Here is an 18,758-nt window from a genome sequence, read left to right as displayed (position 1 = left end):
AATTTTTAAAGTTTTATGGGTAGATCCAATCATATAAGAGAGCCCATACGTCCAGGGCAAAATTTCATCATCTCATAATTAACCAAAACAAACCCATAAAAACAAGATTATATGTTAAATTATACAAGTTTAGCTAAATAATTGCACCTAGCAGCGGTCAGCCGCCAAACCGCCAAATTAAAAGTTTAGCAGAATATTTTTAGACTGACCCATAGCATAATAATTCAGAGCTCTATCTTGTATAGGAGCCTAAGAGCGCACTGTTTCCGTAAAAGTGTATAACCCCCCAACCCCCTCATTTAAGTTTAATAAAGATTAAGAGTCATACTCATTCTTAATGTTTTAAATTTCAAATCCACTTATGAGCACTGAATTTTGTTGCTATTTAATAAGAAAATTTGGGAATAGTCCCTTTCGTAACATCGCCCCATAAGGGCCGGGGCGAATTATTGTATTTTTAAAATGGCTAGAATTTTCAAAATTGAAAAAAAATTTCTAGAACACCTTACACTCTTGAGTCTTAATTATACAAACCTCAAAATTAGCAGGACACTGGTGTACACATTCTTTGGTCTTCTGATCAACAGTGTGAATCTTGTAAAATTCATCTTCTTCCCTGTCATATTCTGGATATCTGAGTTTCATGCATGCTTCTTCAGATATACACTTCCAGTTCTTATACTAAAATAAAGACTTATAATAAACGTTACAGTTTACAAAGAAATTACACAAGGATAAGAAATGATTCGAAGGAAGTGTCGACGCTCAGTTGTAACGCACAGAATGACACTAGTTGAACTTCCTGCTAGTTTTGTAAAAAGCGAAATAATTGAGAATCTCCGTAGATGGTAAACTATAGCAGTATATCTCTTTAAAGAGTACCATTCATTTTTGTGCAGTGACTTAATTTGGGACACCAGCCATGCTACGAGAAACTGAGTCAGCAACAGTTTTTCGGCCTACTCTTTGTCTACTTGGTTCCAAATAAGTTATTGAGGCTACACACAAGAATAAAGGGAAAAGTTAATTGCGGGTAAAATCCGTAAAGGTGTGTGTTTTAAGCCTAAAAACAGAAGTAGAACGATAATATTCACTAAATATGTGCATTCCTTAAAGAACTATACTTAAGACAAAAAAAAATTTTGTTAAGTTAAAAAAATTGTTTTAAAAAAATCGATTCATCGAATGCTTCGCCAATGTCAAACTGACAATAACAAAATCGACAAAATATAAAAAAAAATTATTGGAAAGAGTTTCAAAAATTACAAATAATGTCAATTATTTCAAAGATACCCATTTTTTAAAACATTATTTGATTGTCCATGGCAATTCTATGTATTATATGTTAAAATTTTACGGATTTAACCAGAACCTACTTTTCCCTTTGTATCAAATTAAATGATGCACTGTTCATCAAGTGGTTCTGGAACTCCATACTCAAAAGGGCCTTGCTTACGTCCCCCTTTGTTATGAAATTTTATATCCAGCTTATATTACTTAAATGGAAAAAGAAATAAAATGATTTTATTCGACATGAGTTTTTATATTTTTAACAAACAAGAGTACTTACACAACCAATAGGAAATAAAATCTATGTTTGGTAAACTTACACTAACAACAATTTAGTCTCTAATTAAATAACAAACGATTATAAATTATAGAATTGCTACTTTAAAAAATCTACCGATTAAAAATAATAACATATAATTCTAAATTACAGAAATGTCAATTTAAAACACAACCTACCGATAAAAAATTTGGCGGACATTTATCGACACAAACAGACATGTTCTTCGAGGTATACCAAACATTTCTACAGGCAAAACAGTGCTCAGGTGACATCTGTTTATGACATCCACCAAGACATTGTCCACTGCATGAATGCAGAATGTTACCATATGAGTCACTGTAGCATATAGATGCACTTCCGGTATTTGAATTCTGTATAGGGACCAAGCTACTATCACCGGCACACTTATCCAAACCTAAAAAATAAAGAAATTTTTTATAAAATCATGCGATTATATGATTATATTATATGCCTTATAAAATGAAAAAAGCTAAATATACTAGCATATTATGGTAGATTTACACGTACAACCACCACAGAATGACCAGAAATTGATGTGTAGAAAAAGGATAGTTTTTATGAAGTTTATCTAACGAGTTGAGGTACTTGTAGCAGTGAACCTAAATATCATATTCCATCTCTATGAAATTGGTATACGTAATAGGACATTATATCACTATATATTATAAAACTGAGTGTCATAGGATATGTTTATTTAAATGATGAGAGGTAGTTTCAAGCACGACTAATTTTATTAATCATATTTATTTTCCATGGGTATTCTTTTTTTTATTGGGGGGTGGTGATCGTAATAACCCTAACATTTTTGAGGAATGCCCATTAGTGGATATTATAAAAACAAGGATGACAACAGCCATAAGTGGCGAAGCTCGAAAATTATGGATGGATATCCGGAAAAAATGAACTATAAAGTAGTTTCATTAAAAACCGTTAAACTAAATCTAGAAAATCTTGGAATCGATCTAGCACCTCAACAAATAAGAAAATTTTAATGAAACTTTGTGGGGATATGTATACTGTTAACTTATTTAATCCCTAAAAATATCAGCCGTCTATCTCGAAATAAGAGTAAAGAAAATCATGAAAACTTAAAAATCTAGGAATTGAACTAGCATTCCAACCAATTGACGAATCTTAATGAAGCGTAGTGAAAATATGAAGAATGTTAACATAATTAATCCCTGAAAATTTCAGCTCTCTATCTTTTATAGGAGCCGAGAAAATCGCGTTTCCCCCTTTCTGTCTCTGACGGATAGACAGACGGACGGACATTTCGAATTAAAGAATAGCTTCGCTACTAAAAAGTAGTACAGTTGTATTTATTATGCCATTTGTTTAAAAATTTTAACCACTTTGGACTACAAGGTGCTCCAGAATATGCATTAAGAAGAGATATGATTTTAAAAAAAATAATTATGCATAGAAAAAAAACAATTATAGGTATAAAATGCTTTATATATTTGGAAAACCTGTTATGGGACATTTATGTTTCAAATATTTGAAAATGATTATTTCGACAAATTATGCCTTAAAATCCGGTTTTTCCAAAGGTCTTATTTTTGAAGATATATAGATTTGAAGGTTGTGCAAAATTTGTGCACATTTTTGAAATTCGAATTGCGCGGTCTTATTTATTTATATTTTATTTATTTACACTCTAGAAGAGGTAATGTTCTTCTGTCATTCCGTTTAAGAGCTTCGTTTTTATCGATGTTGTCATCCTTGTTCAAATAAAAATTAATTGGCTGTCAGAGCATTAACGATAGACTGAATTATAATCTGGATGCTTATTAGTATGGCAATATAGTCTCTTAAATAGCAGCCGAGAAAATAAATGGGTTGTTTTACTTCCAAAGGCCCCTTGAAGGATAATGTGTAGGGCAACAAGGATGACAACATCCATAAGTAGCGAAGCTTAAAAATTATGGATCGATATCCGGAAAAAATGAACTTTATTGCAGTTTCATAAAAAAACATTAAACTAAAAACATAACGTGAAAATCTAGGAATCGATCTAGCACCCCAGCAAATCTTAATGAAACTTTGTGGGGATATGTAAATTGTGAACTTATTTAATCTCTAAAAATATCAGCCGTCTATCTCAAATAAGAGTAAAGAAAATCATGAAAACCTAAAATCTAGGAATCGAACTAGCACCCCAAACAATAAGCAAATCTCGATAAAACTTGATAAAAGTATGATATGGAAGTATTCAATCCCTAAAAATTTCAGCCGTCTCTGTTTAATAGGAGTTTAGTAAATCATGAAAACTTAAAAATGTAGAAATCGATTTAGCACCACAACCAACTGACGGATCTTAATGAAACTTAATAAAAATTAATCCCTGAAAAATTCAGCTCTCTATCTTTTATAGGAGCCGAGGAAATCACGTTTCCCCCTTTCTGTCTCAGATGGACGGACATTTCGAATTATAGAGTAGCTTCGCTACTAACAAAATCTAATTTTGCAAAAAGAATTGGATTGATAACTATAAAAACAAGTCCAAACGTCCAGGGTAAAATTTTTTACTTTAAGGGAACTAAACGAGAGCAAGTAATTCTAAGCACTTCCAGCAGCGATACTAAATATTTTTTGTGAATATACTAGGGTTATGTTTGATATAGTTTAACCAACTAAAAATAATTAAGTTTCACCATGATTTTCTATGAATAAAACTTTAAAATGTTAAGCATTTTTTGATGAAATATTATCAAACGTTATGTTGTGTTCAAGGGTTCAAATGCTGTAAATTACGAAAGTACACTAATAAAATTGTTTGCAATATTACAAGTTACCATCCCTTTTCCTAAATTCACACTTTTTATTGAAAAAGTTTACTTTAGTGTCACAGCAGTTTGAACATTTGATGATATATATATATAAAATGCATAACATTTCTAATTTTTTTTCATGTAGACCATGGTTAAACATATTTTTAACAAGGATGACAACATCCATAAGTAGCGAAGCACAAAAAATCGTGGATGGGAATACGTAAAAGTAGATTTAAAGTGTATTTATTACAATCAAGAATAGAATTATTGGAGAAAAAACACAAAACCTTGTTTTATTTTTTATGATGACGTCGGTCAAAGTACATTACATAAAGATTCTCATAACAATGGGAAAAATTATTTTGATACTGATGTCCCAAAAAAGTTTGAAAATTGGACCAAAAACACCAGATATATGGGGAAATAAAACATATAAAAATAGCCAAAAACCAGATAAAAGGCAGTCTGACTGCTATGATTGTCTTTAAACTACGGGAAATTTAATTTTGATATCTATAACTGAAAAAAATTTGAAAATTGGACCATAAACACTGAAGATATGGAGAAAAATGTGAAAAATACAAAAATAGCCTAAAACCTGCTAAAAAGCGGTCCAACCGTCCTTGATGTTTTATAGTTAATTGTGCTCCTTAATAATGGGAATGTTGTCAATAAATTTCAGCTGTCTATCTTTAATACAGACTGGCCAGCCAATTTTGAAAATAAAAAACGTACATAACGTACACAAAAAAATACGTTACGTACATAAAAAAAGTAAAAAAATGTACAAAAACGTACATTCCTAATAAAAATAAGTTAAATAATTTCCTAGTTACCTATTATCAATACATTTAAGTCTACTAGCAGCTACCTGTAAAGGAGAACCATAGCGAACTGACAGACACAAGATATCCTATTACTCTATTCAAAAGAACTAGCGTCTACGCTCCTAACTCTCCACTTGAGGAGGGGAGAGTTGAATTCAATAAAAAAAACATGGATGACAACATACATAAGTAGCGAAGCTCAAAAGTTATGTATAGACATCTGGAAAAAATTAACTTAAAATCAGTGAGCAATTAAAATTCATTTTTGGGGGGAGGAGGTAGTTTTTTTTCTAACGTCAATTTCTCTTGGGAGGGTGGATGGTGATACTCTTCCCCAAAATAGTTATAAAAACTTTCAAAAACCTATGAGAAGCTATTCTGTTAAGGAGAACCATATCGGTTCCGTGGTTAGCGAGATTCTTTGGTACAAACAAACAGACATCCTGTTATTATGTACAAAGTATATCCTATTATAAGGACCAGCGACTACGCCCTTAGAGGCCTCTAGAGGAACTTGATTAGGGGGGGGGGGGGAGTTGAATTCAAAAACCCATTTTTTTAATTAAAAAATAAAAAGTAAAAAACAAGGATGACAACATCCTTAAGTAGCGAAGCTCAAAAGTTATGGATGGAAATCTGGGAACTAAAACTATAGAGTAGTGTCGTAAAAAATAAGCATTTAACTTATTTAAATAAATCACAAAACCTTTTAAAAATATATAATAACGTGAAAATCTAGGAATAAATTCAGCCCCCCAACCAATAAGCAAATCTCAATGAAATTTAGTGGAAGTATTAAGAATGAAAACTAATACAATCTCTGAAAATTACAACCGTCTATCAGGAATATGAGTTGTGAAAATCACAAAAACCTATACATCTAGGAATCGATCTAGACTGCAACAAATAGACAAACCTTAAAGAAACTTTTTGAAAATATGTAGAATGTGAATTTATTTATTCCCTGAAAATTTCAGCCGTCTATCTTGAATAGAAGTCGAGAAAACCATGAAAAAAGAAAATCTAGGAATAGATCTAGCACCCAACCAAAAGGCAAATCTCAATGAAAATATGTAGAATGTGAACTTATTCAATCAAAAAACAGGAGCCGAGAAAATCACGTTTCTTCGATAGCATAACGGACTGACAAAGTGATTATAGAGTAGCTTCGCTAATAAATTTTTTAGTGAGGGAGGGGGGAGTAGACCACCCCCATTTCTGATTTCAATTTTAAAAAGAAAGAAAAAATAGGGGAAGGGTGGTGATTTTTTCTAAGAGTAGTTTCTCTTGGGAGGGTGGTTGTACCCTCTCCCAGGACCTATGAGAAGCTACCCTGTAAAGGAGAACCATATCGGTTTAGCGGTTAGCGAGAACCTTCGGTACAAATAAACTGACAGAGAGACATACATCCTGTTATTACGTACTAAGTATATTCTATTAAATAAAGTAGTAAGTTTTTTGTCTGATGCTTAAGATTTTCATAACTACTTCACACAGTTACCAAGATGGTTTTAGGCTATTTTTCTACCATTTTGAATACAGGTTCTTGAAGGGATATGGAAGGACAGAGAAAATAGCCTACAACTTCACAAAGATCATGTCGGTTCAGCAGTTAGCGAGATTCTTCGTTACAGAAAAAAAGGATTTATAGGATAAACATATAATAGGATATAGGGTTATTTTGTCTATTGCTAAAGATCTCAGAAAATACTAGTCTTTAATACAAAGTACATCAATGCCTGTCTGTCTAAAGCTTAAGATCTTGGTAACCGCTGAACAGATTGGGTTCTAAATTTCTAATCTTCAGGGAATATATCTACTGGTCCTGTGGTAGTTTTAGGCTATTTTCTTAAGAGTGTGGGAAACCCACCCCCCAAAAAAAAATCAACCACCCCTCAATTTATTTTTGTAAACTAATGCAAATCAGCGGGGTGGGGGAACCCCCACCGCACCCTGAAAAAAAATAATCACAATCTTTTTTTATTTTTTTTTGACAAATTTCCAACAAACGATTCTATCTAAAAAATCTTATTATCTAATTATAAAAGAGGGGACGATGCCTCTAGAGTCTAGGGGCGAAGCCTCTAATCCTAGTAGAAAGTAAAAAGCTTTAAGTGTCCCTCCCCCAAAGAAAATAGCAAAAAACCATCACAGGACTATTAGGTATATTCCATGAAGAGTAGAGCCCAATAGGTTCAGTGGTTACTGAGATATTAAGCTTCTGATATACAAACAGACAAGCAGACGGACAGACATCATTCTACTTTGTATTATAGATAATATACTATTTTTGTAATACTTTTTGTACAAATACAAATAAATATACAAATACTTTTATACTTATATTGGATTCTTATTCTTTAAAAACTGTAGATACCAAAAAATAAGACTTCTTAATCCTAAACTGAGCACCATATGATATCTCGGAAAATTTACCCAAGTATTTAAAGAATTTGAAAAAAAAAATTATCGTAAAATCTATTAAAGGGGTAGTTGCATGAAATGCATATAAACTTGAATTTAGTCAACTGCATATCTCTTTCTGTTCAATAGTTTAAACTAAATCTATAGGACATATATTTCAAATCCATAAATTTAAACTGTAAGTTCTAATAACATATATGCATAATTTACCTACATATTTTTGTTCTATGAAAATTGAAGATATTATTGAATTTATTTGATATAATACACCTTTTGTTTTTTCAAAAATTTTCGTACAAAACATACAAATTACTTTTCTACTAATATTTGATTCTTATAAAAAACGTAAAACGTACAAAAATACAAAATATAAAATACGTTACGTACACATCTCAAAATAACGTCCAGAACGTACTCAGATTCGATACGTTACGTACAAAACGTACACTCTGGCCAGTCTGTTAATAGGAGCCGAGAAAATCACGTTTCCCCTATTCTGTCTCAGACGGACGGACAGACGGACGGACATATCGTGTTATAGAGTAGCTTCGCTACTAAAATTAGGGGAGAGGATTAGCCTAGGTTGGATTAAGTTTGGTAAAGGGTCATAATTTACTCCTCCCCCTTTCTTTTAACGATAAAAAAGGTAATCGTGGGTGTAATGTGGTTCAGTAGCGACTCGAGGGAAAGAGCTGAACCAATTTTGCCATGTGTATTGTATGTTTCTGAACAATAAGGCGTGGCCACCAGATTAATAATAACAATAAAATATAACAAACTTATTTATTCAAGTATATGAAACCAATGTTGATATAACAGAGAGAATATTATGTAAATATTTTCTCGTATTTATTCGAATCCGGTGAATAGGAACCGTTCTCATCCATACGAAAAAAAAGATTAAAACCAGTTTTTGCACCTAGGGGAAAAAACAAGGATGACAACATCCATAAGTAGCGAAGCACAAAAAATCATGGATGGGAATGTGTACAAGTAAATTTAAAGTGTATTTTTTAAAATCAAAAATAGATTTGTCAGAGAAAAAAACACGAAACCTTGTTTTATTTTGTATGATGACGACAGTCAAAGTATAATACATAAAAGATGCTCATAACAATTGGAAAATATTTTGATACTGATATCCCAAAAAAGTTTGTAAATCGGACCAAAAACACTAAAGATATGGAGAAATGTGTAAAATAGCCAAAAACCTGCTAAAAGGCAGTCTGACCGCCATGTTTGTTTTTTAAAAAAGACAGGAAATTCAATTTTGATATCTATAACTGAAAAATTTTGAAAATCGGACCATAAACACCAAAGATATGGAGCAAAATGTAAAAATATAAAAATAGCCTAAAAACTGCAAAAAGGCAGTCGGACCGTCATTGTTGTTTTCTTTAATCAACAGGAAATTTTATTTAGATATCTATAACTGAAAAATTTTGAAAATCGGACCATAAACACCAAAGATATGGAGAAAAATGTGAAAATATGTATAAAAATATCCTAAAACCTGCTAAAGAGCGGTCTGGCCGCCATTGATGTTTCATAGTTAATTGTGCTCCTTAATGATGGGAATGTTGTCAACAAGTTTCAGCCTTCTACCTTTTATAGGAGCAGAGAAAATCACGTTTTCCCCAATTCATTAATTACGGACAGACGTACATTGTGAATGATAGAGTAGCTTCGCTACTAAAAATTGATATACTTACTGGCTCATTATTTACGAAAAAAACATTTTTCTGCACAAGGTCTCAGATTTTGAACCTTTTTAATCCATTTAAAGTCCGATTTTTCGTGCATTTTCTCACTGTGGTGTTTTCACAAGGAAAAAAAGGCATTTTTTCGTGATTTTCAAGTTTAAAATTTTTACATTAATTTTCAACTTACAGACATGTTATTACTAATGTTATATCAATTATTAATATTATATTCACTTCATTTTCTTGTTTTAACAATTGAAATCCATCTTGACGAAAAATGGTTAGATGCACATTCACAAAATATTTTACCTTACATGAAATTTAGTAAATTAAATTACATAAATAAAAGTACTTCAGAGTAATTTTAAAAAATAAACGCCTTCTTAACAATAATGCCCATTAAATCCTCTGGAACGGCAAAAAACGTCAAAAATTCAGCCTTTGGCGGTGAAAAACGGCAAAACGGATCTCCGGAGGCGGTTAATGTATAAATAAGAAATGATGTGGCTTAAAAGTTAAACAAAAATGAAGAAATAGTTTATGGCCCTAAAACGACTCCTTCCCCCCAAAAAGGGGCAAAAACCACCATTTTTAAAAAATCATGCACAGGGTGTCCCAAAAGTAGCGAAGCACAAAATCTATAATAAAATAGACAAACAGACAAAGTAATTTATAGAGCTGATCAACTGTTATCATAACAAAAAGAGATAAATATGCAAAAACTTAGAATCATGAAACTATGAAAAATTAAGGTTTCTGAAAGTTTTAAAAAGAGAAGCAGCTTAAAAGCAAAGATAGGAACCGAAAAAATCTGATGCAAAAAGTAAAAGCGGTTAAAGAGCTGTTTAGAAGCAGTCTGGCCACTATTGATGATGAATACTTAATTATGCTTCATATTGTTGGGAATGTTGACAAGAAGTTTCAGCCTTCTATCTTTTACAGGAGCCGAGAAATTCAGTTTTAAGAAATAAAAGCGGCTCTAAGCTGCTTAAAAGCAGTCTGACCACTATTGATGTTTTTACTTAATTATGCTTCATATCAATAAGATTGTTGACAAGAAGTTTCAGCCTTCTCTCTTTTACAGGTGCCGACCAAATCAGTTTTGAAAAATAAAAGCGGCCAAAAAGCTGCTTAAAAGCAGTCCAACCGCTATTGATGTTTTATACATATTAGCTCCATATTGATGGAAATGTTGACAAGAAGTTTCAGCCTTCTCTCCTTTACAGGAGACAAGAAAATCAGTTTTTAAAATTAAAAGCGGCTAAAAAGCAGTCCGACCGCTAACGATGTTTCATTATACTTAATTATGCTCCTTATTGATGTGAATGTTGACAAAAAATTTCAGCCTTCTATCTTTTAAAGGAGCTGAGAAAATCACGTTTCCCCCAAAACATTTCAGACATACATACATACATACAGACGGACATTTCAAATTATAGAGTAGCTGCGCTACTAAAAATTTCCTATTTCCAAAAAATACAAAAATTTTAATCCATCAGAAAACACTATGGCCTAACATACTTAGATACTTTGTAGACTAATTTGAAAAAATAATCAATTTGGACCAATTTTTAGCTCTACAGATGCAAAAATCACTTTTACAGGGTGTTTTAATTTTTTTTGACGTTTTTTGCCGTTCCAGAGGATTTAATGGGCATTTTTGGTAAGAAGGCGTTGATTTTTCAAAATCACTCTGAAGTACTTTTATTTAGGTAATTTAATTTACTAAATTTCATGTGAGGTAAAATATTTTGTGCATCTAACCACTTTTCGTCAAGATGGATTTTAATTGTTAAAATAAGAAAATGAAGTGAATATAATATTAATAATTGATATAACATTAGTAATAAAAGAAACATATATCACGTCAATTTGAAATTCCTTTTGACAAAAATCGGTTAGATGCACACAAAATTTTACTTCACATGAAATTTAGTAAATTAAATTACCTAAATAAAAGTACTTCAGAGTGATTTTGAAAAATCAACGCCTTCTTACTGGTCAGAAAACACTATGGCCTAACATACTTAGATACTTTGTAGACTAATTTGAAAACAAGGATGACAACATCCATAAGTACAAAGCACAAAAAATCGTGGATGGAAATACGTAAAAGTAGATTTAAAGTGGATTTATCCCAAAAAAGTTTGAAAATTGGACCAAAAACACCAAATATATGGGGAAATATGTAAAACATATAAAAATAGCCAAAAACCTGATAAAAGGCAGTTTGACCGCCATGGTTGTTTTCTTTAAACGACGGGAAATTTAATTTTGATATCTATAACTGAAAAAATTTTGAAAATCGGACCATAAACACTGAAGATATGGAAAATAATGTGAAAAATACAAAAATAGCCTAAAACCTGCAAAAAGGCAGTCTGGCCGTCATGGTTGTTTTCTGTAAACGACAGGAAATTTAATTTTGATATCAATAACTGAAAAAATTTTGAAAATTGGACCATAAACACTGAAGATATGGAGAAAAATGTGAAACATACAAAAATAGCCTAAAACCTGCAAAATGGCAGTTTGACCGCCATGGTTGTTTACTTTAAACGACGGGAAATTTAATTTTGATATCAATAACTGAAAAAATTTTGAAAATTGGACCATGAACACTGAAGATATGGTGGAAATGTGAAAAATACAAAAATAGCCTAAAACCTGCAAAATGGCAGTGTGGCCGTCATGGTTGTTTTCTGTAAACGACAGGAAATTTAATTTTGATATCAATAACTGAAAAAATTTTGAAAATCGGACCATAAACACTGAAGATATGGAGAAAAATGTGAAACATACAAAAATAGCCTAAAACCTGATAAAAGGCAGTTTGACCGCCATGGTTGTTTTCTTTAAACGACGGGAAATTCAATTTTGATATCAATAACTGAAAAAATTTTGAAAATTGGACCATAAACATTGAAGATATGGTGGAAATGTGAAAAATACAAAAATAGCCTAAAACCTGCAAAATTGCAGTGTGGCCGTCATGGTTGTTTTCTGTAAACGACAGGAAATTTAATTTAGATATCAATAACTGAAAAAATTTTGAAAATCGGACCATAAACACTGAAGATATGGAGAAAAATGTGAAACATACAAAAATAGCCTAAAACCTGCTAAAAAGGGGTCTGACCGCCCTTGATGTTTTATAGTTAATTGTGCTGCTTAATAATGGGAATGTTGTCAAAAAATTTCAGCTGTCTATCTTTAATAGGAGCCGAGAAAATCACGTTTCCCCTATTCTGTCTCACACGGACGGACGGACGGACAGACGGACGGACGGACGGACATTTCGAATTATAGAGTAGCTTCGCTACTAAAAATAATAAATTTGGACCAATTTTTAGTTCTACAGACACAAAAATCACTTTTACAGGATGTTTTAAAAATATGTAAAATGTCCAAATATGGAGTGCAAACGCCAAATTTACTTCTAAAATGGATGATAATCACTCTCAAAGCGATCATCATCATCATCGCCATTTATCTCTACTTTCCAGAGCATAGGCCACGCACAATGGTTCTCCATTAATCTTTGAATTGGGCCTCAGTAGAGGCTTCACCGTAAGATGAAAAATTCTTCTTTCTCAGTTCCTCAAGGAATTCCCTCCTCCAGGTTGTTTTTGGTCTGCCTGGTTTCCTTTTTGCTGTGAAGGGGTCCCAAGTCAAGGCTTGATTGGTTAAATCAGCATGCCCTTTCCTTAAAGTGTGCCCCAACCATCTCCATTTTCTCTGTTTTATTGTCAGTTTGATGTCTGACATATCACTGCGCTCTAAGAGCTCAGCATTTGTGATCTTGTTTGGCCAAAAGATCTTGTGGATTCTCCTAAGACATTTGTTGACATATGTCTGTAGCTTGGAGACCACTGCTGTGTTTAGGAACCAAGTTTCGGCCCCATACAGCAAAACAGAGAGAACATTTGACTTGAAAAGTCTTAACTTGGTCTTTATGGAGATGTTTTTAGAATTCCAAATTTTGTTCAAGCTGGCAAAGGCTGTTCTAGATTTGTTAATTCTAGCTTTAACGTCTGTCAAAGTGCCTCCAGCTTCATCAATTTTACTTCCAAGATATTCAAAGCAGTTAACATTCTCAAGAATTTGGTTTCCAATAGTTATTGGTTCTTGGGAGTTTGCATTTAATCTGAGTATTTTAGTTTTTGGAATATTTATTTCAAGTCCAACTTTCTTGGAAGTTTCAGCTATCATGTTAGTCCTTCTTTGCATTTGACTTCTATTGCTTGTTAACAAAGCAATATCATCAGCAAAGTCCAGATCTCCCAAATATTTGGGATTGCCAAATAACTGCCAGCGAATGCCATCATTGCTTTCACAGTTCATCATGATACAGTCAATGGCAAGGAGGAAAAGGAAGGGATAGAGAAGGCATCCTTGGCTGACACCTGTTACAATCTCAAAAAAGGTTGATAGTTTACCTTTATACATAACATTTCCACCTCCTTTATGATAGATAGCTTTAATGATATTGATTATCTTTTCTAGAATGCCATAGTGTCGGCAAATTTTCCAGAGAGATTTCCTGTCTAAAGAATCAAATGCTTTTTTGTAGTCAATAAAGTTAACAAAAAGCTCTGAGTTCCATTCCTTGGATTGCTCTATGATGATTCTTAGAGAGGTTATCTGATCAATAGTGGAACGGTTTAGTCTAAATCCAGCCTGATTAGGTCTTTGCTTTTCATTAACCTTCTTCTTTATTCTATTAAGAAGAATCTTAATAAGGATACGGCCAGGTACTGAAAGAAGCATTATCCCTCTGTAGTTTCCACATTGGGTCAAGTCTCCTTTTTTGGCCAGAATTGAGATATGTCCATTTTTCCATTCCTCTGGGCATAACTCATCATTCCATATCTTAGTGATCAAAGGTAGGAATGCCTCAGCAGATGTGTCTAGGTCAGCTTTCATGACCTCAGCTGGGATGTTATCAGGTCCAGCGGCCTTGTTATTTTTCAAACTTTTAATGGCCTCTTTGATTTCCAATATATTTGGCGCTCGACAATCAATGTCAAGTGCATCTGAGGGTGGAATCTCAGTTTCTTCCTCTGGAACTGGAAGATTAAGCAATTCAGTGAAATGCTCTGCCCATCTATTTAGAATATCCTCATCAGTTTTAAGGAGTGAACCATCCTTGTCCCTGATGTGTGATCCTGATTAGTGTACTTTACCTGCAATGCTCTTAGTAATCTCATAGACATCATTCATTCTATTTTGATTAGCAGCATTTTCTGCTTGCAAGGCAAGGTTTTCCAAGTGTTCTTTTTTGTCAATTCTGACACTTTTTTGGATTTCCCTGCTGAGCCTCTTATACAGGTCTTTATCTTCTGGAGAGTTTCTAGAGAGTGTCTTTTGTCTTACCTCTCTTCTTTGATCCATGAGATCAATGGATCTTTGAGTGATCCACGGCTTTTGGTTAGCCTTTTTGAAACCTAATTTTTCTTGGCTAGTATCAATATAAACTTTTTTGATACTTTGCCAAATATCTTCCACTCCATCTTCCTCTTGAAGAGTCAGCAACTCAAATCTATTCTTTAGATTGAGCATGAACTCTTGTAACTTTTCAGAGTTTTGGAGGGTTGTTATTGTTAAATTAGATTTCTTCCTGAGGTTAGGCTTTGTGTCCTGCTTTTTAAATCTAAGCCGAACTTTAGAAGATAGAAGATAATGGTCTGAATTAACATCAGGTCCTCTTTCAACCCTGACATCAAGGAGAGAACCTTTAAAGCATCTAGATATACATATGTGGTCTATCTGGTTAAAGGTTCTTTGATCTGGTGATCTCCAGGTGGCAGTATGAATCTTTTTGTGTTTAAAGATGGTTCCACCAATGACAAGTTTGTTTTCAGTACAAAAACTTACAAGTCTATCACCATTGTCATTTTCCTTGCCATTATTTAAGCCTAGGCCATATCTGCCCATGACTTCTTCTAAATTTTCATTATTACTCCCCACTTGAGCATTGAAATCTCCTAGGAGCATGGTCTGCTTGTATCTGCTTGTTCTGTAGGAGCATATGCTACTATAATTCTCAGTTTGATGTTTTTAACTGAGGATTTGAAATAAGCCTCCATAATTCTAGGACCATGGGGTTGCCAACTGATCATGGCCTGCTCTGCTTGCTTGGTCAGCATAAGAGCAAGGCGATAAATGGGCAAAATTTGTTTCCTCACAGTGTCAAAAGTTCAAAAACCGTGTTTTGACATTTTTGTTGGGACACCCTGTAATTCTTGATTTTTGTGATTTTTAAGAAAATTTCTATATTGTACCCATCTGGGGGATTAATTTGATATATAAAACATGTCTGTAAGTTGAAAATTAATGTAAAAATTTAAACTTGAAAATCACGAATAAATATCTTTTTTTCCTTGTGAAAACACCACAGTGAGAAAATGCGCGAAAAATCGGACTTTAAATGGATTAAAAAGGTTAAAAATCACCCAGCCCTTAGTTTTATGACCAAATGAAGGGGACTGGAAGTTTTTATCAAAATCTGAGACCTCATGCAGAAAATTTTTTTTTCGTAAATAATGAGCCTTCTGATATTTAACCCTTGCAGATCGGGTGGGGGGGGGGGGGGGCTCAAAGAGCCCCCTCCCCTCTAGTTTTTTCAATCTCATTTTTTTTGTAGGTAAGATGGAGAGCTGTAACTTCATGACTTTTTAAATTAAGTAATTATACGTCGGCAAGAGTTGATTTTATTAGGATATCTAGTCTGTGTCGGTCGTGGTGTCCGGTCAAAGTCGGTTGGGTAGCAAAAAAAATTTGAAAAAATTCTAAATAAATCTTAATTTCTACATTATGACTTTTGTGTATAAGGTAAAAACCTAAAAATTTTTGGTGAATACTTAGATATCAATGACCTTCTGAGAAAAGTGGTGTTATGACCGTTTGACCGCTCCCCGACCGATTTTTGTCCGGCTTTTACTACAGACATATATCATGAATATCGTGGCTTCTATTACAGCTAGAGACCTATAATTTTTTTTGGTAAATCCTTGAGCAATAATAAACAGTTAGAAATATTAATTTGCGCCGCCAACCGCAGTTTTACCGCCGTAACCGCCGAAAATGGCGGTTTCCGTTATTTGCCGTTTTTCGGCGATGATCAGAAAAAGTAATTTTTTTGTTATGAAAAATAAAAGTTCGTCCTAAAATTTGGTCATCCTAGCTGCAAAATTGGCCGCTCTACAGCTGTTTTAAAATTTAGCGGCTGGCCGCTAAAAAGCGGCTAAGTAGCGGTCTGATTGCTATGAATAGAAAAAGTAATTTTCTCTAAAAATACACATAAACCACCAGAAAAAAATTTTACGTCTTTATCTGTACCAGGAGCCGAGATAGAGGGGGGGGCTCTTTGAGCCCCCCCCCCCCCCCCCCCCCCGATCTATTAAGGTGGGAATTGCGGCCCGATCTGTAAGGGTTAGCATAATCCTAGTAAATTCACAAAAAAAAAACATTTAGTCACTGCTGGAAGGTGGAAGAATCACTTGCTCTCGTTCGTGCATACTATTATTCCTCTTTAATTTTCCTTTCAGCAGCTAAAGCGTTGTATTTCTTGCAGGGTTCCTTTAATAATATTGTAAATTCCACTCCTGAACTAGGTATAACAACCTAAATTTAGAGAAACTAGAATAACAACATCCATAAAAGTAAAGCTCTAAAATCATGAGGAGGGACAAACAAACAATAACTCTTGTAGAGTGTCAGAACTGAATAAGCAGAACATGAAGTTATAAATCATAAACAAAATTTCGTAAATACAGGATGCAGTTACAGAACATACCTTCATTTTAGGATTTGATTATAGAGATGCCGCGCTTAAAATATTATACCTTGTTCTTCTATGGATCATTATTTCAAAAATCAGATTAATAGGATCCTTATATCATACAAAATTTTGTTGTCAAAAATTTAAAAAATCAGATTGTTTTAAATGGATGTGCGGACTTTCTGGTAACGATTATAAAGTTGCTATGCATCCTAAATCGTACCCAACTGTTACAAGAATCATGCAAAGCTTGAAATCCTACAAATAACAAGATATGTTTATTCCATCACATGATTTTTTACTTACGTATTTGACAATAATCAGGATCCCAGCAATTTGTCTCGCAGTTGTTAGGACAGGTTTCAAGACATCTAAATTATAACAACAAAAATTAAAAAGTTTTGAATAAATAATCTAATCACGAAGTATCCAAATTTTACATTATAATTTTCAATTTATATAGGTATGATTTAAATCGATCAACAATTTACTGCAAGACACACTTATCTTAAGAGAAGAGTAAGTTTTATGAAGAAAAGCCTCATAGCTTTAAATCTTTCATCAAAACTTAACAAATAATAAGATATATTGTAAAGAATTTAGTTATGAGTTTTACTTCTATGAGTCATATTTACATTGAACGTGAAATTTATCAGCGCACTAATGACACTTAGAAACCGAATTTCACTATGAAAGCTTTAACACGAATCAAAGCAAAAATATGTTTCAAAAAGTTTTAAAAAATAAAAAAAATTTACGCAGAGACTTGAACGCAACGTAGATAAGTAGCGTATTATTTAAAAAAACAAACATTTAAAGTGCCACTAGAGGCCTCTATAACTCTAGGGGCGTAGCCACTAAAAAAAAGAATAAAATGTATAAAACTTTATAAAGTTATTTTGGCATTTAAACTCAATCTCACTATAAATATGAAATAACTTTTGTAAAAGAATATGAAATACGAAAAATAACTTACGCATTAGAATCCATATTTTCTTCAATAATGACAACATTGTCAACAACAATATTCTTCCAATTGATTGTGTTAACATAGCATAAAGATGGATTTTTCTCTATCCTCACTCCACCCTGCAAAATTGTATTATATTTATAACTCTTACTACTTGGTCGTACAGAAAGATTATCTACTTGTCATTTAAATCAAAACTTATAAATTAAACAAAGTCGATATTTTTTTATTTTATAGGTTTCATGTCTAACGTTTAGTATTGATTGTATTAAATGAAGAAAATCATATGAGACCATGTTTTTTTTTCTATTTCTCATTTATCAAGGTATATCTTGGATTCAATACATCTCCTGTGCTATTGAAGATATAGCAACAAAATCTTTTATGGTGGGTCAGTAAAAAATAGATTAAAATATAAAAAACGGCGATTTGACTGACGCTCCTGCCGTTTTCCGCCGCCGCAAAATAATTTATTGCATTTCTCACCTAATTAGGCAATTTGGAATCATCTGAGACTTTATGGTGCAGGGGGGGGGGGGGTTCTCCGGAATCACTTGATGAACCGTGCAGATTTTTTGGACTTAAGCTTTTATGTGTATTAACATCTTATGGTTTCGATGTTAAACCCCTCTTTTAAGTTTAGAAGTTACCCTCCTGCCGCCAATCCCTAGTGTGCAGTCCAATCT

At 33.0% G+C, this 18,758-nt stretch overlaps 1 protein-coding gene across 18 annotated transcripts in view; it reads right to left on the bottom strand.

Moving 5' to 3' along the window:
• The window catches only part of LOC145312445 (insulin-like growth factor 1 receptor), a 119,579-nt gene that overhangs the window by 46,052 nt on the left and 54,769 nt on the right, over positions 1-18,758 (bottom strand). For all 18 annotated transcript variants that reach the window (XR_013877049.1, XR_013877050.1, XR_013877052.1 and 15 more), the window contains 4 exons: positions 18,079-18,191; positions 17,409-17,473; positions 1,747-1,985; positions 535-681 (listed from right to left, as the gene is read on the bottom strand). Coding sequence is in view for 2 of the 18 variants with exons in the window: in XM_080151698.1 (XP_080007824.1) it covers positions 535-681; positions 1,747-1,985; positions 17,409-17,473; positions 18,079-18,191 (564 nt within the window). In the remaining 16 variants the exon portion in view is untranslated. The remainder of the gene's footprint in view (positions 1-534; positions 682-1,746; positions 1,986-17,408; positions 17,474-18,078; positions 18,192-18,758) is intronic.

This window comes from Acartia tonsa, chromosome 2 (assembly GCF_053477335.1).
Source record: "Acartia tonsa isolate MP-2025a chromosome 2, ASM5347733v1, whole genome shotgun sequence".
In the NCBI taxonomy this organism is placed as follows: domain Eukaryota; kingdom Metazoa; phylum Arthropoda; class Copepoda; order Calanoida; family Acartiidae; genus Acartia; species Acartia tonsa.
This window is presented reverse-complemented; position numbering and strand designations above follow the sequence as displayed.